The sequence below is a fragment of the Eulemur rufifrons genome, chromosome 7 (genome assembly GCF_041146395.1).
Source record: "Eulemur rufifrons isolate Redbay chromosome 7, OSU_ERuf_1, whole genome shotgun sequence".
Lineage (NCBI taxonomy): Eukaryota > Metazoa > Chordata > Mammalia > Primates > Lemuridae > Eulemur > Eulemur rufifrons.
This window is the reverse complement of record NC_090989.1, coordinates 150,412,951-150,436,060: the sequence shown is the minus strand read 5'-3', so window position 1 is coordinate 150,436,060 and position 23,110 is coordinate 150,412,951. Positions and strand designations below refer to the sequence as shown.

Here is a 23,110-nt window from a genome sequence, read left to right as displayed (position 1 = left end):
TGGAGCTGTCAACCCAACCCCTCCTTCCAGGAGGGCTGCTAAAAAATAAAGGGTTGGATTCCTCTGGAGGGGGTTGATTCTACCAAGCTGATGGGGCTCAGGCTAGCCTTGCAAGTTGTCGTGTACTTACAGGCTAGGCTCCTCTACCATAGGGAGCTAGGACAGAGGGGAAATGACACCCACTGAAGTGTTTGCTCTTCTACCTTGGGAGGGTGGGGGGAGGCTGTCATTCTCAAAGGGAAGGAAGGATTAGGTGAACACACTCTGATGCTAAGGGTAACCCAGTCTAAAGGCCCAGGGCCAGTCAGTAGAGCTAGGAAGAAAGTGGGAGCTTGGGGGAGGAGAGCCTGGCTGGTGCTGGTCTCTCTCTGGCCGTAGGTCTGAAGGCACAGGAAAAGGAAGCTTCTTCCCCACTCTAGCACACTGTCATCCTGGTGGCCTTTTGACTGTTTGTGAGATGGAAGTGAAATTTTATTTGCTGTTGACCCCTCCAAATCATACCAAAAATATAAACATAGGACTATACAACTCAAAAAGCATTCTTTTAATGCTTTTTAAAAAATTCTTGAACAGGCAGTGGTAAATGAAGACACCCAAGGAAATGTGAGCCAGCTCCAAGCTGAAGTGAAGAGGCTCAAAGAACAACTGTCCCAGCTTACTTCAGGGCAGACACTACCAGAAAACTTTCTGACCACAGGTAGGATGAGCACAGTGTCCTTTATCTTAGAGAAGACTGTGTACAAAGAATATTATAAGAGCCCTCTGATGATAGATAGTCACCACATAAGGCTACCGAAATTTTTCTATAAGTATTTCTTTCTGTTTGTTTACCTCTGTTTATTTCACCTGTATAGGAACACAGTATGTTGTTTATAATCAGATACAGATACCGTAGTCACTGAGTTCTGTGAGATATGGTGGAAGGGGGAATTAAAGTAATTTTGAATAGGCCTGCTGTGGTGGCTCGAGCCTGTAATCCCGCACTTTGGGAGGCTGAAGCAGGATGATCGCTTGAGGCCAGAAGTTTGAGACCAGCCTGAGCAACATAGTGAGACCCTATCTCTACAAAAAAATTAAAAATTGGGCCAGGCGCGGTGGCTCACGCCTGTAATCCTAACACTTTGGGAGGCCGAGGCGGGCGGATTGTTTGAGTTCAGGAGTTCGAGACCAGCCTGAGCAAGAGCAAGACCCCGTCTCTACTAAAAATAGAAAGAAATTATATGGACAGCTAAAATATATATAGAAAAATTAGCCGGGCATGGTGGCACATGTCATCTGTAGTCCCAGCTACTTGGGAGGCCGAGGCAGAAGGATCGCTTGAGCCCAGGAGTTTGAGGTTGCTGTGAGTTAGGCTGACGCCATGGCACTCTAGCCCAGGCAACAGAGTGAGACTCTGTCTCAAAAAAAAAAAAAAAAAAAAAATTGGCTGGGCACAGTGGCATGAGCCTGTAGTCCTAGCTATTCAGGAGGCTGAAGCAGAGGATCACTTGAGCCCAGGAGTTCAAGGTTGCAGGGAGCTATGATCATACCACTATACTCCAGCCTGGGCAGCAGAATGAGATTCTGTCTCTAAAAAAAAATAATAATTCATCCATATTAAGTGCTAAAAAGTGACTAATTTCATTTACATCCAGTTCTAAAATTCTGTTATAGTACATGTAATCCTATATATGTTTACTAAATAGCATAAGAGAGACTTAATTTTCTTCAAAGAATAGCTAGTAGAGAATGAATTAATTTGAAATCCATAAAACCAAGAGGGTGAATTAGATCTCAAGAGGTGCACATCTAATTTTTTTAGATCCACTTCTAATAATTCTGTCATACCATATATAAGCTATTATGTATTAACTAAAGAGAAACTTATTTTTCTTTGAAGAACAGCTAATATGTAGTTGGGTAATTTGAAATCCATAATCTGCTGATGACAGTGTGGTTCTTTTAGATTAGTTGAAAGCAGTCAATTAAAGGCTGTCTGTTTTAGCTCATCTCTTGGTTTTAAAATTTGAGAAATAAATATTTTTTTCCCCTTTCTTACTGGATCTATTACAGACAAAGAGAAGACTAATTACACGAAGTATTTCCAGGAGGCAATGTTATTCTTTAAGAACTCTGAACAGGAAAAGAAGGTAGGAAACTGACTTAGTAATAAAAGGGATTTTACCCCCTAAAAGATATTTTAGGGGCTGGGCGTGGTGGCTCACGCCTGTAATCCTAGCACTCTGGGAGGCCGAGGTGGGAGGATCCCTTGAGCTCAGGAGTTCGAGACCAACTTGAGCAAGAGCGAGACCCCATCTCTACTAAAAATAGAGAAATTAGCCAGGTGAGGTGGCATGTGCCTATAATCCCAGCTACTTGGAAGGCTGTAGCAGGAGAATCGCTTGAACCCAGGAGTTTGAGGTTGCTGTGAACTAGGCTGACTCCACGGCACTCTAGCCCAGGTGACAGAGCGAGACTCCATCTCAAAAAGAGAAAAAAAGATATTTTGGGCTTTCGCTATGTGGTTTTTATTGTCTTACTGAGTGAAATAAATGGCACCAGGTTAATAAATAAAGGAAGATTGTGAAAAATCTAATTTTGCCTTTAAGATTAAATTTTTTCTCTTTTTTTTTAAATGTTCTCTCTCTTAGCAGTATCACTTTAAGATTAAATTTGAAGTTAGTATTTGTTGCTGGGTTTATGAAATTTTAGGGAAGCTGAATTACTTTTCATGTTTAACCAAATTATGAATTTCTTAAGTCTCTAATAGAAAAAATTACCCAATTAGAAGACCTCAACCTCAAAAAGGAAAAATTTATTCAATCTAATAAAATGATTGTGAAATTCCGAGAGGATCAAATAATACGCCTGGAGAAGCTCCACAAAGAATCCCGGGGAAGTTTTCTGCCTGAGGAACAGGATCGTTTGCTCTCAGAATTAAGGGATGAGATTCAAACTCTGCGAGAACAAGTGAGAACATGACATTTGTAGTATTAATATTTCTAAACATAAAAGAAGTTCAAAGCAAATATAAATTTGTCACAAAGTGCTTAGTCTTTAATGTAATGGAAATTGTATATGAATTCAACTGACATTATGATTGTATAATTTCTCCCCCCTCCCCCCTTTTTCAAGATAGTTAAAGGGAAGAGAAGGGAAAAGGGAAGAAGTTGTGGTGATATTGCTACATAGCACTCAACCCCAGCATGCCAAGCGAAATAGCAACCCAATGGGCAGTTGTGGTTGTCTGAATCAGTAGCCTCTTTATAGAATTGAGCCTTTTAAAGTTTTTTGTTGTTGTTGTTGTTTTTCTTCTTCTTCCTTTTCCCTAGGGAGGATGGATAGGTAATATAGGCACATTGTGGGGGGAAAAAACCCAAATCTGTTATCAGCTTTTTGTGTATCTTTCCAGAGTTTTTAAAGCATATTCAAACTATTATGGATAGGTGTTTTTACTTTTATTTCTCTTGCACACATTTCTGCACCTTGCCTCTTTCAACTAACGTATCTTACAGGGCAATTTAACCTTGGTCCATAGTTTCCTTCTTTTCAGTGTGTTGATTTAACCTATCTCCATTGCATAAAGAGTCAGCCATTAACATACACCCTTGTGCTTATCTCCTTAGGTACCTGGGTGAAAGTTTCAAGGGTCTAGACTCCAACTTGGAGTAGTAGAGTTGTAGGATATTCATATTTTCAATCTAATCACAAATGCCATGTTGCTTTCCACAATAGTTGCAGCATGATACTGCCAGTAGTGCCTAAAGTTTCCTAATGGCTTTTTAGAGAGACTAATTTACTAAAGAAATGTTTGTAAATATATAATGCATGTAACTCTTCTCTGTTTACAGATAGAGCACCACCCCAGAGTTGCAAAGTATGCTATGGAAAATCATTCCCTCAGGGAGGAGAATAGAAGACTGCGATTATTAGAACCCGTGAAAAGAGCCCAAGCAATGGATGCCCAGACCATTGCAAAACTAGAAAAAGCTTTCTTAGAATTGTGTGGCACAGAGAAAAATGACAAAAGTAAGAAATGATTGTCGTATACATGCATTGTAAAAAGGGGCTATTTTTTGTTTTTTTTTTAAGAGATGGGATCTCACTTATCACCCAGGTTGGAGTGCAGTGGTACAGTCATAGCTTTAGCCTCCCAAAGCTCTGGGGTTACAGGCATGAGCCACTGGACCTGGCCAGAAGGGGCTGTTTAACAAGCATGTGTAGTGCCTTGCAGTTAGGGTCTTCATTTTAGCCTCCAAACCTGCTGTGCTAATTTCTTGTACACATACTTATTCTTTTATGGTGTAAAAAGGCATTCACTAAACTTTTTTCTCAAAAATCACAGAGTGGTAAACTATGTAGGCTAATAGACATAGCAAGAAAATACTGATATTTCTCTATTTTATTGACAGAGATTTATTCAGTTGTTACTTTTAATTTTTATTAAATGGAATTTTCCTGTTTAAAGTATTTGAAATGGAAAGTGCTTAACTAATCAAACATGAATAAATGTAGAAGTTGAAATGTTTAATCAGTGTGGCTAAGGGCTATACAATGTAAGAGATGTCAGAGGGGTCAGACTCACCATGCACCCAGCATAGTGTTTTGTCCTTGTGTTGTGGCTACCAATGTACGCAGTCTGTTGGTTACATGTTATTTTCATGAGATTGCTTTTACTCTATGAAAAGTGGTTTAGTAAGTACTAATCCTAACAGGCTTGGCAGCTATTGGTGTTAATTCCCTGGAATTTGGTAACAAAGTCTGTGTTTGCCTCATTCTTAGAGTTAGTATTTTAATGGTCTTTTATCATACTCATTCTCATCCTTTGTTTCTTGTTAGGTTGAAATCTCAAACATTCTAATCTTTTTATTCTGCATTCATAAAGAATTTCTAAGCCTTCTTCCATTGTGTTATGACTAAATGAAAGAATAAGATGGAGTCACATATTTGGGTTGTGGAGAGACTAAGATTTTATTTTTTATTATTTTTTTCTTTTTTTAATTCCAAAATATTAGGGGGGATACAAATGTTTTTGTTACATGCATGCCTTGTATGATGCTTAAGTTGGGGCTTTTAGTGTGCCGTCACCAGAATAGTGTTCATTGTATATGATGGGTAAGTTTTTACCTCTCAACCTCTACTCCCCTACCCGCTTCTTGGTTTCCAATATCCTTTATATCTCTTTGTACCCATCATTTAGCTCCCATGGTGTTTGTTTCTCTATTCCTGAGATACTTCACTAAGGATAATGGTCTCCATTTCCATCCAAGTTGCTGTAAAAGACATTATTTTGTTCCTTTTTTATGGCTGAGTAGTACTCTGTGGGACATATATACCACATTTTCTTCATGCACTCATGACTTGATAGGCACTTAGGTTGATTACACATCTTTGCAATTGTGAAAGGTTAAGATTTTAGATGCAAAGCTAAGATTAGGTTTTCTGTTTTATTTCAACTACTTTTCCCTATGGTGCTCTGCATTTTGTTGACCATATTGGCCTTGATAGTACCTTAACTTTACTACCTTCAAAAGATACTAACAGCAATTGTGTTTTTAACTCCACCGGTGTTTAAACATCTTTCATTCTCTAAACACCTTTTACATGATATATTCTAATGCTGAAACTAGGTGGACTCTCTTCAATATATTCAGTCTTCTAAACAATACCTGAAAATTTATATTTTCTCCCTTGTAGATGATACCAAGTTCTTTCAACTTGCTGCCCTTGTTATTTGTTTCCTTTTCTAAATAGTTCATTTACTGTTAACATTAGCTGCTAGCACTAATTCCTGCAAGATTCAACTACCTATGTTTCTAGCATTATACAAATTGTTCTTTCCCTTAATGGAAAAGGTGTTACCTTAAATTAACTATGCCTCTCCATCCTGTGGCCTCTCTGCTTTTTAAACATGACTTCTAATCCTCTTTGGTGGACTGTGTTATATCCTGTGTCTCTTGCCGAGTTATAAGCACTTATATTTTAGGGCCCACCTTCCAATCCATTTGTTGTTTTTCCTCGTGGCTTAAAATTGATACCTGGCAGAGAACTTAGAAAACGTGTTCTGTTATTTTTATTTTTCAAAGATTAAGGTTGTAATGCCGGGCACAGTGGCATGCACCTGTACTCCCAGCTCCTTGGAAGGCTGAGTCAGGAGGATCACTTGAGACCAGAGTCTGAGGCTATAGTAGGCTCTGATCATGCCTGTGAATAGCTACTATGCTCCAGCCTGAGCAACATAACAAGACCCTGTCTTTAGGGAAAAAAAAAAAAAAAGACTGAGTTTGTTTCCTTATTATCAGGTCAACAAGGATTTTCTCCTAAAGCTCAGAAAGAGCCATGTTCATTCACAAACACTGAGAAGTTAAAAGCACAACTCCTGCAGCTTCAGACAGAGGTGAATAATTCAAAGCAAGAATATGAAGAATTCAAAGAACTTACTAGGTAAAGTGTGAGTACACATGTAAGCGCACCTATTTTCTTTTAGGGTTCATTTGCCATACTGTTAATATTGATCATTTAATTGGGCATTTTATTATAAATATTAACTCATAGTAGCAATTATTTTAACATGAAAAAGGGCTCATTTCTAGCTCTTTAATAGTATATTTAATGATCTAGATGATACAAATGTTTTAAGCAATACTCTCCTGTTGAGATCAGTATCTATTGAACTTAAGTTCTTCATCTCGAATTCTTTGGTTGCTAAATTTAAATCATGGTTGTTATGAACTAAATTAAGATTTTTAGAAATTATAGGTTTATTAATATTCTTACTTGATTCTAATTGTGTAAAAGAAAACAAAGATAAATTACATTCATATTACAACTAAGATTAATCCTACCCTAAAATAAAATGAAATATTTGTTTTAAAAATAACGTCACATATGGTATCATCATGGACTATTTGGACTTTTGAATTTGAGCTCTACCATTTGCTAGTTGAATACCTTAAACAGTCATCAATCTCTGAGCTGTATTTTACCCAGCTGGAAAATGAGGGTAATAATCTGAGAGCATACCTCTGATTTAAAGAGATAACTAGAAGGTTATCTGAAAGCAGAATCTGTAAATTCCTCTACAAATATTTGACAGTACTTATTACCTGAAATACTCAGTTTTACAATATCTCTTAGGAAAAGGCAGCTAGAATTGGAATCGGAGCTTCAGTCTTTGCAAAAAGCAAACCTTAATCTTGAAAACATTTTGGAAGCAACAAAAGCCTGCAAGCGGCAAGAAGTTTCTCAGCTGAATAAAATTCATGCTGAAACACTTAAGGTAGGTAATGTGAAGCAATACTTCCATCTTATTTTTATTTATTTATTTTTTTGAGACAGAGTCTTACTCTGTTGCCCAGGCTAGAGTACCATGGTGTCAGCCTAGCTCGCAGCAACCTCAAACTCCTGGGCTTAAGCAATCCTTCTGCCTCAGCCTCCCGAGTAGCTGGGATTACAGGCATGCACCACCATGCCCAGCTAATTTTTTCTATGTATTTTTAGCTATTCAGCTAATTTCTTTCTATTTTTAGTAGAGATGGGGTCTCACTTTTGCTCAGGGTGGTCTCGAATTCCTGAGCTCAAACGATCCACCTCGGCCTCCCAGAATGCTAGGATTATAGGCGTGAGCCACCATGCCCGTCCTATACTTCCATCTTAAATCAGTGCTATCTCATTTTATTAATAATGGACAGAATCTTCATGATTTATCTCAAGCACAGAGTCCCTTGCAGGCAGTTTATACCAGGGTCACAGTGGTCCTAGTGTCCTGATGGCAGGGTGGGGTAGGAAGGAAGTTAGCATTTGGAATCTAATTCTAACCTGCTAACCTTAGGCCAGGTTTCCTAACTTCTGAACCTTACTATTCTTTCCTCTAAATTAGGGGTGAAGGTAATTTAATTGCAGGATTCTAGAGCTGTAGATGAGATAATTGATAAAAAGTGCCTGGAACCTGGAGATCTCAGTAAATGGCAGCTGTGCTATAATGTAACATGTGCTCAAAGCTTACAGTGGAAGAATAGAAATGCTAGATCACAGATGACAGTGGGAATAACAGGAGTGGTTTTTTCCCTCCTAAATAACTGTAGCCCTCATAAAAGAAAATGTGTGAACATCTAAGGATGGGGAGAGAGAAAGGGAAATATGTAAAGAAAGTAAAAGGATGAGGAGTTGATGCTGATGATGGTGATTTTAACTTTTGTATCAAATTCTCTGAAGGTGTAAAAAGCCTTTACTTAGCCAGGTATGGTGGCCCACGCTTGTAGTCCCAAGCTACTCATGAGGCTAAAGTGGGAAGATTGAGCTCAGGAATTCAGGTCTAGCCTGGGTGACATAGCGAGACCTCATCTCTTAAAAAACAACAACAACAACAAACTTTCCTTATACATATTAAACTTAAAAAATAAATAGATGTTGGCCGGGCATGATGGCTTACACCTGTAATCCTAGCACTTTGGGAGGCCCAGGTGGGAGGATTGCTTAAGGCCAGGAGTTTGAGACTAGTCTGAGTAACAGAGCAACACCCCATCTCTACAAAAAATAGAAAAATTAGCTGGGTATGATAGTTCATGCCTGTAGTCCCAGCTACTTGGGAGGCCGAGGTAGAAGGATCGCTTGCACCCAGGAATTTGAGGTTGCAGTGAGCTATGATCACACCACTGCACTCTAGTCCAGGCCACACAGCGAGACCCTGTCTCAAAATAAATTAAATAAATAAATAGATGTTTATTTGTAAAGGTTATTTTTAGCAGTGATGCTTTTTGTGTCACCTAATACAAAACTACTTTGAAAAATAATTTTATTTTATTTTTTTTTTTGAAAAATAATTTTATCCATTTTGAATAATTCACATGACTGAAATTTTTAAAGGGTATCCATTCATTGACAAGTCTCTTTCTTTCTGCTGTCCTTCCAGCCAATCAAGACCCTCTTTGGAGGTGATCAGTGTCACCAAGTGTTTTCTTATTTTATACAAATAGTAGTATAATATACACATCATTTTACAGTTGGGGTGTATGTGTGTTTTAAACATAAACAGTATTTTAGAGTTTGTCCCATGTCTGCAGGGAAAAAAGAAGTTTCTCTCCTTTTTTGTTTGTTTTTTGGCTTTTGATTTGTTTTGGCAGCTGCACAAGAATCTATTGTATGGATAGATCATGATCCATTTAACCCAGAAAATGCTATTTTTCTCTTAGAAAGGTAGAATTTTTTTTTCTTTTTAAAAAGATGAGCTTTGGCCGGGCACGGTGGCTCACGCCTGTAATCCTAGCACTCTGGGAGGCCGAGGTGGGCAGATCGTTTGAGCTCAGGAGTTCGAGACCAGCCTGAGCAAGAGCGAGACCCCATCTCTACTAAAAATAGAAAGAAATGATCTGGACAGCTAAAAATATATATAGAAAAAAATTAGCCGGGCATGGTGGCACATACGTGTAGTCCCAGCTACTCGGGACAGTGAGGCAGAAGGATTACTTGAACCCAGGAGTTTGAGGTTGCTGTGAGCTAGGCTGACACCATGGCACTCTAGCCTGGGCAACAGAGCGAGACTCTGTCTCAAAAAAAAAATAATAATAATAAAAAAATAATAATAATAATAATAAAAAGATGAGCTTTGAAATCTTTGTAGGAAATTATTTTAAAGTACTTGAAGAATATTGCCAAATGTCTTATAATCGTGTGCCTATAGCCCCTTAGCACAATAGAATTATAGAGCTTGAAGCACTGTGGCATTCTAGTTCTACTTCTTCCTTTTATAACTGAGCAAACAGGACTAAGAGGATTAGGAGGTTTACCAAGAATGGCATCGCAATTCAGATCTTTTGTTGTTTTTGCTTGTGTTTAATTGTATGAGTACTTTATGAATACCTTCTCTTTGTTTAAAAAAGATTCATAGACAATTAAGATTAAAATTCCTTTTGAGCACCACTGCCAATCTAGGTCTAATCTAGCTTTTTATCCCCCATCCCTAAAGGTAATTTAATCTTTTTTGTTAGCATTTTTGTACAGTAAATATGTACAGACAGAGAAAACACATATGGTTGTTTCATAGATTGGTTATTGGTGGTTTTTTTTTTTTTAAGTGGAGTCATCCTGCATGTTATTCTGCAGTATGGTTTTGTTAACTTGGGGTTATGCGTTGGATCTTTCCATATTAACTGGTACCTAGAACATTACCTCATTTTAAACCTAGGCTTCTATGTTTTGGATGACTCATGGCTTATTTAGATGGTTTCCAGCATATGCATTCTCTGGGGTAGCTTCTGTTAAAGGAGAAGTTGTAGTCTTAGGATGTTTTAGCGTTTGAGCCAGTCCTGTTGAAGTTCGCTCCTGGGGGCTGCACCACGTGCCTTGCTAGGTATGGATACACTTCTCTCCCTGCACTGTCCCTGCTAACTGGCATTGTCAGGCTCTTTAATGCTTGATAATCTGATGGGTGAAAAATGTTCTTAATGGTTTTAATTCTCATTTCTCTCATTTCTAGTGAGGTCGAATATCATTTCATACATTCATCTCCATTTGTATATTCTTCTCCTATTGGTTGTTTATCTTTTTCTTCTGATTTGTGGGAGTTTTTATGTATTAATCTTTTGTTATGTATATTGCCAATGTATCTGTCCATCATGTTGCTTGTCTTTCATCTTTGCATGTGATGCTTTTGTTATATAGAAGTTTTAGAATTTTGATGTAGCCAGGCTTACCGATTTTTATCTTTGTGACTTTTATGCCTTTAATTTTGTTTTTACATTGAAGTGTTTGTGCATCTGCTATTTTATTTTTGAATAGTATGAGAAAGGGATTTAACTTTTTTAAAAACATTCTATGTTCTTCTCACTAATTTGAAATTTCCATGCATAAATCATTCTGTTTCTGGATTTTGTATTTTTTTCCAATGTTCTAGTTGACCACACATATGCTAATAATGTACTGTTTTAATTACCATACCCTTATAACGTATTTTTATATCAGATGGAGAAGTTTCCCTAATTTTCTCTCTTGTTAATTGTCTGGCCTCTTGTACATTTATTCTTTGTATGAAGTTGGATATCAGCTTATCGAGTTTCATTTTTTAAAATCTTATTAGAATTTTGCTTGCGACTGCATTGAGCTGATAAATTCATTTCCACTTGGGACATTTCTATGCTGTTTATCAAGGGCACTTTCTCCTTTTGATGTATAGAATTCCAATTTTATACTCTCTGTTCACAAAATTACTAACTATGCTCTTTTTTTTATGTGTGCTAATGTTGTTTTTCATAATCATTTTTGATGCAGATTATAACTACACCGACCAAGGCTTATCAACTTCGTTCTCGACTGGTACCAAAATTAAGCCCTGAAACAGGGAGCTCTGGCTCACTACATACTCAGAATTCTAGCTTATTAGATAATGATATATTAAATGAGCCAGTTCCACCTGAGATGAATGAACAAGCTTTTGAGGCCATTTCTGAAGAGCTTAGAACAGTGCAGGTAATGTTTAGTTCTAGAAAAAGTAGACATTCATTTAAATAAATTTGCTTTGTTTATCATTTCAATTCCTATAGAGTTCAAACCTGCTTAATATTAAAATCCTATCTTTTTAAGTGTGAGTGTGTAAACATCTCTGGCTTGGAAATCAGCCTACTCTTATTTTTTTATTTGCTTTGCCGTCTTTAGCAAGTCATTCTCCAGTCTCCAAGGGCTTTGATTCCCTCTGTGTAAAATGACCAGTTTGCTACTAGCTTCAAATTCCATACCTGGTTTACATGGCATAGTGCTATATCTGCTAAAGAAGGTTAAAAGAATCTTATTACAGATCAAATTTTAGACAACTTTTAGTGTCTTTGCAATAATGTGAAATTTGAATGTCTCAGAATTCTGGTGGTTTGGTAATTTTTCAAAAAAGGTTTTCTACTGTTCAGTAAAACTTGGAGTGGGCCAGACCACCCCAAATTCAATAATTTGCATTTTCCAGGCCGTGGTGGTCTTTCTGGTGAGGTGACCCCATGCAGCCTGAGGAAGCTTCTTAGAAGTCTTAAGAGGGCTCTATGATTTAATCTAAGATTTAAATTTTAACCATTTCTTTCCTTTGTGTTTCAAATGATCTCCTTTGATGGACCACAAGTGTAATTCTAAAACATGAGAAATCATTAGTACATGGTCTTTTGACATTGTTTTCTGGCTCCAAATAGGCCTTTGATACCTTTGTTCATATGAGGTTTTGAGTTTGTTTTGTTTTGTCTCTTTAAAATGAAAAAAGTGGTGGAATATTTGCAAATTCCATTAAAAGAATTTTTGATGACTGAAGTTTTTGTGTTGCAGGAACAAATGAGTGCTCTTCAAGTTAAGTTAGATGAAGAAGAGCACAAAAACCTAAAGCTTCAGCAGCATGTTGACAAACTGGAACATCATTCTACTCAAGTGCAGGAGGTAAGACCAAGAGAGCATGGCCTCAGAAAATGTATGAAACATGTCCTCAAAGTAAGAGTATTAAAGGAGGAAAATGTCTTCCCGCAGACTTAGTCAAGGCTTACTTGAGTTGTAGTCTCTACTTTGTTACTTAGCATATTTCTCTGATAATGAAGCAGACATGCATAGTTTGAATTCTGGCCCAGTTAGTCTGTAGTGCAAATGGATCCCTTGCTTTGTGTTTAGAAGAAAGCAAGATGGCAGTCTGTGTTTCTTGCAGTGATCCTTTACTTTGTTGATCATCTTCAGTATAGTTCATGGGGACAGCCAATTTTGAGAGACCTTAAAACTAGACTTTAAAAACAAAGAAATTAATGATTTGGAGTGCATCTTAGCATGCTAGAATTCCTTTTCCAGTAAATGTATCTCTTTCTCAAAGCTTTTCGCATCAGAAAGAACTGATTGGACCAAACAGCAGCAAGAGCTTCTCTCACAGTTGAATATCCTTGAAAAGCAACTTCAAGACACTGAAACTAAGAATGACTGTAAGTTTAAACAATTAGGAGCTTTGTGACCTGAAGGAATATTGTAACTCAGGATCTTTTTACTCATATAAAGAAATGTTCCTGTGTTTCTGTTTGGTTGTTTTCTTATTGGTAGATGACCAGACTTGAGTTCATATGGCAGCAGTGAGTAACAATAATACACCATAAAGTGTAATTTTCTCCAGGGTTTCCCACAAACAAATGATATAAATGTTTGCTTAAAGTTTTAATTAAACTGCTTTAAAAATGAAGTATCCTGAATTCATAAGCTGAGTGTTTTAATATTGACAAAATAAAGCATAAGTTATATGTTTCTACACATTTGTAGATGTGAGAGTATCATTTGATCCCTAGTTTTTTCAGTTTATTTCATGGTATTTGCAGTAGCTTTAATAAAGCTAAAACAAAAGACGGCCATTCTATTTTCTTTGATCTAAAAAATTATTTAACTTATAGTTGGGGTTTCCTTAGAAAACCAGAAGTATTTTTTTTTGTTGTTGTTGTTGAGACAGAGTCTCACTTTGTTGCCCAGGCTAGAGTGAGTGCCGTGGCGTCAGCTTAGCTCACAGCAACCTCAGACTCCTCGACTTAAGCGATCCTACTGCCTCAGCCTCCCGAGTAGCTGGGACTACAGGCATGCGCCACCATGCCCGGCTAATTTTTTCTATATAGATTTTTAGTTGTCCATATAATGTCTTTCTATTTTTAGTAGAGACGGGGTCTCGCTCAGGCTGGTCTCGAACTCCTGACCTTGAGCGATCCACCGGCCTTGGCCTCCCAGAGTGCTAGGATTACAGGCGTGAGCCACCGCGCCCGGCCCAGAAGTATTTTAATCTGTTTTGGGATTCGTTGAAAAAAAGAAAAAGACCAGAAGTATTTAACCCATGTTGAAAAGTTCTGGTACATTTCCAAGGTATTTTCAATAATTAAGATTAGGGCACTTAAAGTATGTTAAACCTTTTGATTTTTTTTTTCTTTATATTAAGAGTTTTGATGCACATTCTACAGTAGAAGTCTAGAAATGTCAAGTGACCTGCAAGTCAAGGAGAGATGTTAACTCATCCTTTTTCAGTAAAATTGTACTAAAAACCATATACAACAGAGAGGAAGAAAAAAGAAATGTCAGTGCTCCTAGATACCTGCCAATTAGTTGTTCAACATCTTTACTTAAAATGATCTCTTCAACTTGTTTTTGCTGACTGTGGGAATAGTACCTATCAAATTTATTTGCCTGCTTTTTTTTTTTTTTTTAAAGAGACAGGGCCTTGCTCTGTTGCCCAGGCTGGAGTGCACGATCATAGCTCACTGCAGTCTTGAACTCCTAGGCTCAAGAGATCGTTCTGCCTCAGCCTCCTAAGTAGCTGGGACTACAGGTGTGCACCACCATACCCAGCTAATTTTTTGTTTAAAAAAGTTTTCTTTTAGAGATGGGATCTCACCATGTTATCCAGGGTAGTCCCAAACTCCGGGGCTCAAATGATCCTTCTGCCTCAGCCTCACAAGTTGCTGGGATTACAAGCATGAGCCATTGTGCTCAGCAGTTTGCTTGTTTTATAAAAAATTCTTGTAACCTGTTAAGAATTTATTCTGTTTGTTTTTTAGTTTTGAAAAGCGAGGTGCATGACCTGCGAGTAGTTCTTCATTCTGCTGACAAGGAGCTTACTTCAGTGAAATTGGAATATAGTTCATTCAAAGAGAATCAGGAGCAAGAACTCAACAAACTTTCGGAAAGACACATGCATGTACAGCTTCAACTAGATAATGTCAGGTAGAGTTCTCTTACGGTTCCAAGTTTCCTGATTTGCTGTAACCTAGGACTACTTCAAGTTGCAAGTGTTATAAACCCAACTCAAAGTAGTTAAACAAATAGAAAAGGTAATTTATTGGCTCCCAATATTGAGAAGTCCCAGAGGTGATTTTGGTTTCAGGGACAAACTAGACTGAGTCTTAAACAATATTGTCAGTATTCTCTCCCTTTCTCTCTCTCTCTCTCTCTCTCTCTCTACCTCCTCCCCCTACCATGTTGCTCTTATTCTCTACTACTATTGAGAACATTCCTTTTCTTCTATGTGACAAGGAACTCCTGCAAAGAACTCCTCTCTCACAACAGCCAAATATTAATCCAGGGAAAATTTGAATTGGTTTTGCTTGAGTCATCTGCTCACCTTTGGCCCAGTCACTTACTGAGGATTTGAGATGACATTGGGCCAACATAGTAATGTGCCTGCTCCACAGGAAAAGATGTCTTCTTAATAGAAAAAAGGACAGTGCAAGGTAGACCAGAACAATAGTTGTTACTATTGTGCACAGTAACTCGCCAGAAGCTGGCTGGCTAGTCAGGTGCTGGTAATCTTGAAATAGAAGTAATCTAAGATGTAAAGAAGGGCAGTGGCTCATGCCTATAATCCTAGCACTTTGGGAGGCCAAAGAATTCGAGACTAGCCTCAGCAAGAGCGAGATCCCGTCTCTATAGAAAGATAGAAAAATTATCCAGCCATATTGGTGCATGCCTATAGTCCCAGCTACTTGGGAGGCTGAGGCAGGAGGATTGCTTGTGCCTAGGAGTTTGAGGTTGCAGGAGCTTTGATGATTCCCCTGCACTATAGCCTGGGAGGCAGAGTGAAACTCTGTCTCCAAAAATAAAAAATCTGTAGCTATTGAGTGTTTTTGGATACAGAACAAGGAATTGAAAGAGAAGAAGAAAACTTGAGATTTGCAGACCCAATTCACTTATACATATGTTTTTATTGGGCCTGCCCACTGTGGGTTTTGCTTTTTTCTTTTTTAAGAGACAGGGCTTCACTATATTGTGTTGCTCAGGCTGGTCTCAAATACCCGGCTTCAAGTGATCCTCTTCCTCGGCCTCCCGAGTAGCTAGGATTAGAGGCATTGGCCACCTTGCCCAGCTCCAGTGTGGTTAAAAAAAAAAAAAAAAAAGTCTCTGTCAAGTACAATGTGCTGTTATGATGGGTACACTGGAAGCCCTGACTTCAGCATGATATAATTTATCCACGTAACACTAAATTGTACCCCATAAATTTTTTGAAATAAAAAAATTAACATAGCATTTTAGAAATTGAGTATTTTCGTATAAAAATCTGTATTTCAGCATCCTCTTGAAAAATCAGACAATTTGGTGGCACTCGGCCCATATTCCTGCCTGGCAACCATCAGCCACTGCGTAACTTACTCCTTTTTCTGTCGAGAGAGCATGTGCTGTCTGGGTCAGCACAGCCGCCTCCACCTGCTCCATTTCCCCAACACCAAGGCCAATGCCCTCAAGTTACTTGATTGGCCTGTAACCCAGGACTACTCAAACTAGTTAAAACAAACAAAATAGATAATTTCTTGGTAATTTACCACAGGTGCACTGTTGTGTTTTCTTATACCTGGCATTTGTTTCAACCTCTGAATCACTGAATCTAATCTTGGCTCCACCACAAACTGGTTTTGTGTGATTATTTTGAAGTCACTTCACTAATCTCATTGGATCTTAATTTCCTTGTGTTTGCATGTCAGAGTTGAACTACATCAAAAATGTTAAGATAGGCCGGGCGCGGTGGCTCACGCCTGTAATCCTAGCACTCTGGGAGGCTGAGGCGAGTGGATTGCTCAAGGTCAGGAGTTCGAGACCAGCCTGAGCGAGACCTCGTCTCTACTAAAAATAGAAAGACATTATATGGACAACTAAAAATCTATATAGAAAAAATTAGCCGGGCATAGTGGCGCATGCCTGTAGTCCCAGCTACTCGGGAGGCTGAGGCAGTAGGATCGCTTAAGCCCAGGAGTTTGAGGTTGCTGTGAGCTAAGCTGACGCCACGGCACTCACTCTAGCCTGGGCAACAGAGTGAGACTCTGTCTCAACAACAAAAAAAAAAAAAAAAAAAAAAATGTTAAGAATCCAGTGTATTTAGCTGTGCTTAAATTCTAGGTATTAAGTACCTCCTAACTTTTTAAATACATTGGACACAATTTAATTTTTCTCAGTGTCTCTGGTTTAACATTGAGTACATCACTTATTGGGCTGCTTGTGCTCCATCATGATCCTCAAAGGCATGTTAAGGCCTCTGAAAGAAACAGCACAATGCTGCGATGTGTTTCTTGAATTATTTTGCCTACTTTTTGTATATAGTTTATACCATAAATACATATATATGTTCCTCCTCCCTACCTTCTATTGTCTATACATCTATCTTTTAGCAACTGATTATACCACTTTGTAATTTGCTGCTTCTGCTCTGCTTTGAGTTAGTACAGCAGGTAGTTCTATGTCTAATAACCTTTTGTATATAAGCTAACACATCTGTTTTGGATGGTCCAGAGGTCAGACTGATTGTTTGCTAGTTCTCTGAGCTTTGGGTGCTTGGGGGTGCCACATTATATTGGGAAGGAGAACAAGAGAATGAAAACCAAAAAAGCAGTAGCTTGTTCTTTGCCAAGGGAACTTTGTCTCTTGCTCAAATCGAAGCCAATTTGCCATCTTCGAAGCCAAAAACCTCCCTAGAGCTGAGAGCATATGTGATGAGTGGTTGGAGTTGAGCTATGGACAAAACTTGGAAATTAACTACCAGTGCCTAGCTTACATGAAGGCTAGATCTGGAAACCCGTAAATGAGTCTAATCTGTAAATTGCCAATCAATTAAACAATCGATTGCCAGTTGAAACTGTGGTAGAGGGAATGAGGAAGTGATGGCTACAGGCTAATGTTCCCACTTGCCTTTTCCATCAAACTCCTCTGTGATCCAGTGTATCTCATGTATTTGTGCATTATGGACATTTCACACAAGTCCATGAGAAGTATTACATCAGCCAAGGCTTAGGTAAGTTGGGAATGGGGTATAGATGGGATATATTTTACTGCAGATGATCTGACTAGCAGAAATATATTAAATATTTACATTTACCATTGTAAAAATATTTTTCTGGTAAAGATTAGAAAATGAAAAGCTTCTTGAGAGGAAAGCCTGCCTACAGGATTCCTATGACAACTTACAAGAAGTAATGAAGTTTGAAACTGACCAACTTTCAAAAAACCTCCAAAACTGCAAAAAAGAAAATGAAACTCTGAAATCTGATCTGAATGTAAGTTAAGAGGGGTTTTGGTAATTGGTGAGTTTGTCCTGGGTCTATGATTGTTCTCTTGAGTGTAGGACAAGGACTGTTCTGACCTCTCCCTGACTTTCCATACTTGCCCACAATGCCTGCCACATAGAAGGTGCATGACACGTTTCTTGACTACACATTGCTAGTAACAATTACTTAAAGTCTAATATAACCTTGTCTTTTAGAATTTGATGGAGCTTTTTGAAGCAGAAAAAGAACGCAATAACAAATTATCATTACAGTTTGAAGAAGATAAAGAAAATAGTTCTAAGTGAGTGCTATTTATCTTTTCCATTAGTTGACTATTGTTTACTACCACATTCTTTATCTTGGTTTTTTTATTGTTAATACCCTGTAAAGAGTTATTTTTTAAAAGCATTCCAAAATGAATGTCAGATTCTTTTGTATAAATGGTATGTAGAGAAACTTAATTCTTCAAAACATCCAGCAAGTAGCTATTGTGCTTTTAAATGAATAGTCAGTGGTGATCAGAACTCAGGGCCTTCTGTAAATAAATCACAGTCTATATATAATAAGATGACTTCCAAATGTTCCTTTTATTATTGAGAGGTAAAGACTAATTTTTATTTTTATTTCTGTCTCTACTATTCTTTTTCTAGCTGCTCTGTTTTCTTCCTGGTCCATTATCTTACTTTCCCTCTCTCTTCAAGTTCTTTTCCTTAGTAACCTCAGTGACTCTCTTAGCCTCAGCAAATAGGCTGTTACTCTAATGAGAAGAATTTGTTTATTCAATAGATATTCATGGAGTTCTTACTATGAGATAGATTCTCCTCTAGGCCTTGGGTATACAGTGGTGAACATAGAGTGTATATCTGGTTGGGAGACAGGCAATTAACATTTTCTCATTCATTCAAACGTTTAGTGATATCCAACAATCCAGGCACTGATCTGGTGAAGGCCAGCACATTTAGAGGTAAAACAGTGAATAAAACTTCCCTGTTACATCGTTCACAAAAAAAAAAACAAAAAAAAAACTTCCCTGTTCTTGTGGGTTTTACATTCTAGCACAGGGAGATAGGTAATAATAAACAAATACTATATTATATATGTTAGGGAATACAAAACACTCTGAAGAAAAATAAACAGTCATGGTACAAAAATAAGTTCTCATTAAATAGTTGTTGAAAAAATGGGTTCAAATTTCTGATCTCCACTGGAATATAATGTCTCACACCAAGTAGGTGTCTAATAAAGTTCATTTACATTGCATTTAATCTCTTCTGTACTGACTCAGTTCCTGTTTCCATTTCATGAAGTCAGGGGTAAAAGATAATTCTTCTCTTCCAGAGAAATCTTAAAAGTTCTTGAGGCTGTACGTCAGGAGAAACAGAAGGAGATGGCCAAGTGTGAGCAGCAGGTAAATTTCCTATTATTCTAATTCAAGAATTTGAAGTAACTTTTATTCCTGATGTCTAAAGAAGTTTATTATAAAAACGGTTTCAGCTTTTGGATGTTGGAAATTAATTTTCTTAGAAAAGGTGGAATTCGGAACAGGTTTTATTATTTTTCAACTGTTGTTTTTCTAACTCCCAGATGGCTATAAGCATAATTTCTTGGTATCTGCTGGTAGAGACCACAAAATCATTGTCTTTCAACCCAATTTATCATTTTCAAGTATTCATCCTAGTGTAATCTCTATAATATGAAAATCAGATTTCAGTTTATCTATGTGTGGTAAGGTTAGCTTTGTGATTTGTTTTTCTAAAAATATTTATTTTTCCCCATAGATGGCAAAAGTACAGAAACTAGAAGAGAGCTTGCTTGCTACTGAAAAAGTGATCAGTTCTCTAGAAAAGTCTAGAGATTCTAACAAGGTAGGTGGAGTTTGAAGCTACATCGTTCTGTATTTTTTTAATAAATGCTAGTTTAACTTTTATTCTCCTGTCCCATCTTGCACCTCCAGGGTGACTGATAACTAGCATTTCTATATGTAGTTAGGCCTTGTTCATCTTCCAAGGTTGCTAGAGAATGAAGTCTTCCTCTTAAGTTCATTTTCCACATAACTTCAGGTGCAAATTACTATATTACTCAGGACGGTATGTTTCTAAAACACATCCTAGAGTACTGTTTACTACCACATTCTTTATCTTGGTTTTTTTCATTGCTAATACCCTGTAAAGAGTTATTTTAACTCTTTTAACTAGGATGCTATTAGTGTGACCCATTCTTATTGACTCTAAGTCCCATTTTACAAATTCTCGAATCTGGAGTTGACTTTAACATGAACAATAAAAATAGGCCAGGCACAGTGGCTCACGCCTGTAATCCTAGCACTCTGGGAGGCCGAGGTGGGAGGATTGCTTGAGGTCAGGAGTTTGAGACCAGCCTCAGCAAGAGCAAGACCTCGTTTACTACTAAAAAAATAGAAAGAAATTAGCTGGGCGTGGTGGCACATGCCTGTAGTCTTAGCTACTTGGGAGGCTGAGGCAGGGGGATCGCTTGAGCCCAGGAGTTTGAAGTTGCTGTGAGCTAGGCTGACACCATGGCACTCTAACCTGGGCAACAGAGTGAGACTCTGTCTCAAAAAAATATATATATAAATAAAAATAATATCCAAGTGTAAAATTAGGTATAAAATCTGTTTATTCATTCATAAAACCAAAGGAAATGATTAGGTAAAATAGCATAAAGCCATTAAAATGTAAATTGATAATAATGAGACATAGGATGTTTTGCTAAAATAAAATTGACTTCTTATGTTGCCATTAGTAAAGGTAAATGATTTATCATTTAAAAATTACCTCCTTTTGAATGTCCTTGGACATGAAAATATTGTTTCTGTGCTCATCAGGAAGTTGTGACTGACCTTATGAATCAGATCCAGGAGCTAAGAACATCAGTCTGTGAGAAAATGGAAACTATTGACACCCTAAAGCAAGAACTGAAGGACATAAATGTAAGTTCAGTCAAATTTAACAAGATGTTAAATTTGAACATGAGACACTTTACAGACTCAAGAGAATAACAAATGCTCCGCCAGGAAAAAAGATCCTATGGTCAAAGAAGTTTGGAAATACTAGTTAAAGCTCAACAGATTTCTGTATTTGCAGGACTTGCAGAGCCTTTGTTATGCCAAGGTGTAGTATGCATTTCCAGAAGGCAATGCAAACTGCAGTGTTTCTCAGATTTCACTGACCTGGGATGATGTTCTCTGTGCACTATGTGGGAATTGCTGATATAAACTGAATAAGAAACAGACTGGTTGTTGGCTGTGACAGTTAAGGCTGATGTGGTCTTCCTTAGTTGCTTTGAGAAAAAAATAACACATTTTAGTTAAGTTCAGAGATATTAATCATATAGAAAATGAGTTTGTTTCTCCAATAATGGACGTAATGTCATTTCCTAAAGTAACTACTTATTTTGCCAGCATATATCTATGTTGAATGTTGATGCTTCTCTTCTGCTTGGGTCAAGACAATGTTCCTCATTCCTCTACTCTAGGAGATTGCTGTTCTCCATGTTTATTTCTGAAGGCACTCTCCTAAGATGGAAAAGTCATCACAGACTTTTTTTTTCATTTTTGTTCACCATTCATGCATTTGTTCTTACATTCTTTCATTCAGCAAGTATTTATTGAATTAACTTGTGTTAATCTAATCATCACCTTGGAACTCAGACTCATGCTCGATATTTTAATTTACAAATAAACAGATAATAAAACAGACAGCTCTTATGTCATGACTTTCTTTTCTACAGTGCAAATACAACTCTGCTTTGGTCGACAAAGAGGAGAGCAAAGCATTGATCAAGAGCCAGGAATCGGATATTCTGAATCTGAAAGAAACCCTTAGGCTGAGAATACTCTCTGAGGATATAGAGGTAGATGTTAAGAATTTTTTGTTTGCCTTATTACTTGTCAATATATTTGTTTGTGTGTGAAGGTTATTAGTGAATAAATAGAAGATTTTTAAAGGAGTAATTAATAATTAGAGCCACTTTTCCTTAGGGTAGTCAGGCAATTAAGAGTTACCACTAAAGTTATTATTTTGTATCTAGGTAATCTATCTTTATTCATTTGTGCTGACAGCATGTTAAGGTTCCTATAATTGACCACCCTTTATGTAAGGGGAGCAGAGTAGAAACTGCATTTACTTGGATGTTTAAAAGTTTTTCTTTTTGTTGTTGTTCACGTAAATTTACCTTTTTAAAAAATTAAGCAGTACTATCACATGGTTCAGAAGCAATATACATTTCCTCCTACCCCTCCCTATCCACAACCACCCAATGTTACCAGTTTCTTGTATATCCTTCCAGAGATACTTTAGGCAAATCCTGTATACTTTGGTTGGTTGGTTGGGTTTTTTTTTTTTTTTTTTTTTTTTTGGCTAAAGTATGCTACCCATAAAACCAACAAGTATTTATTGAATCCACCTACTGTACAACCTGTACCTGGCCAGGCATTTGGGAATGGAAGAATAATTGAAACACAATTACTTGTGTAGCTTAAGAAATATGTGTATTATGATATAATAAATGACCTGGAAGCACAGAAAAGGGAAAGAGTGGAGTAATTCTGCTTGGGGAAATTCCAAAGAGCTTCCCAGAGGAGATAGTATTCGTACAAGACTTTGCCAGGGAGGGAAGCCTGGCAGTGTGAATGTGTGTGGAGTGTCTCTAGCACAGTAAGCAGTCAGGGTGGCCAGCTTGAGACGCAGGAGCTGAGATGGAGACAGGCTGAGCCTGTGTAGTAAGCTTCTTGAGGAACATCAGCTGTATCTTTTAGGAAACTGGAGCTGCATAGACTTTGAACCCAGACGGGAGATGTTGAGATCTGAGCTAAGAAGTGCTAGTGGGGATAGTGAGTGAGATAGTGAGATAGAGTTGGAAGTATTTCAGAGCTACCATTGACAGTTGTTGGTGTCCAGTTGGATATATGCTGTGAAGGGAGGAAGCAGGCAGAGTGGGCACTAAGGTTTCTAGCCTGAGAGACCAAAGGTGGTTCTGCATACATCTGAGATGAAGAGAATAGAGGCCCAGGGAAAATTGATGATATGCATTTTTTACATCACCAGTTTTGAACTTAGACAACCTGTGGGAATAGATATCCAAGGTGGATATACCCAGTAATTTGTGCTTATATC

The 23,110-nt window shown here is 37.7% G+C and overlaps 1 protein-coding gene across 1 annotated transcript in view; it reads left to right on the top strand.

Moving 5' to 3' along the window:
- KIF15 (kinesin family member 15) overlaps positions 1 to 23,110 on the top strand; it is a 72,752-nt gene that overhangs the window by 28,795 nt on the left and 20,847 nt on the right. The window contains exons 11-26 of the mRNA XM_069473530.1: positions 574 to 697; positions 2,053 to 2,129; positions 2,740 to 2,949; positions 3,831 to 4,008; positions 6,282 to 6,423; positions 7,117 to 7,258; positions 11,245 to 11,442; positions 12,274 to 12,381; positions 12,800 to 12,905; positions 14,508 to 14,673; positions 17,837 to 17,987; positions 18,194 to 18,279; positions 19,317 to 19,386; positions 19,757 to 19,843; positions 20,821 to 20,925; positions 21,726 to 21,848. Coding sequence (XP_069329631.1) covers positions 574 to 697; positions 2,053 to 2,129; positions 2,740 to 2,949; positions 3,831 to 4,008; positions 6,282 to 6,423; positions 7,117 to 7,258; positions 11,245 to 11,442; positions 12,274 to 12,381; positions 12,800 to 12,905; positions 14,508 to 14,673; positions 17,837 to 17,987; positions 18,194 to 18,279; positions 19,317 to 19,386; positions 19,757 to 19,843; positions 20,821 to 20,925; positions 21,726 to 21,848 — 2,073 coding nt within the window. The remainder of the gene's footprint in view (positions 1 to 573; positions 698 to 2,052; positions 2,130 to 2,739; positions 2,950 to 3,830; positions 4,009 to 6,281; positions 6,424 to 7,116; positions 7,259 to 11,244; positions 11,443 to 12,273; positions 12,382 to 12,799; positions 12,906 to 14,507; positions 14,674 to 17,836; positions 17,988 to 18,193; positions 18,280 to 19,316; positions 19,387 to 19,756; positions 19,844 to 20,820; positions 20,926 to 21,725; positions 21,849 to 23,110) is intronic.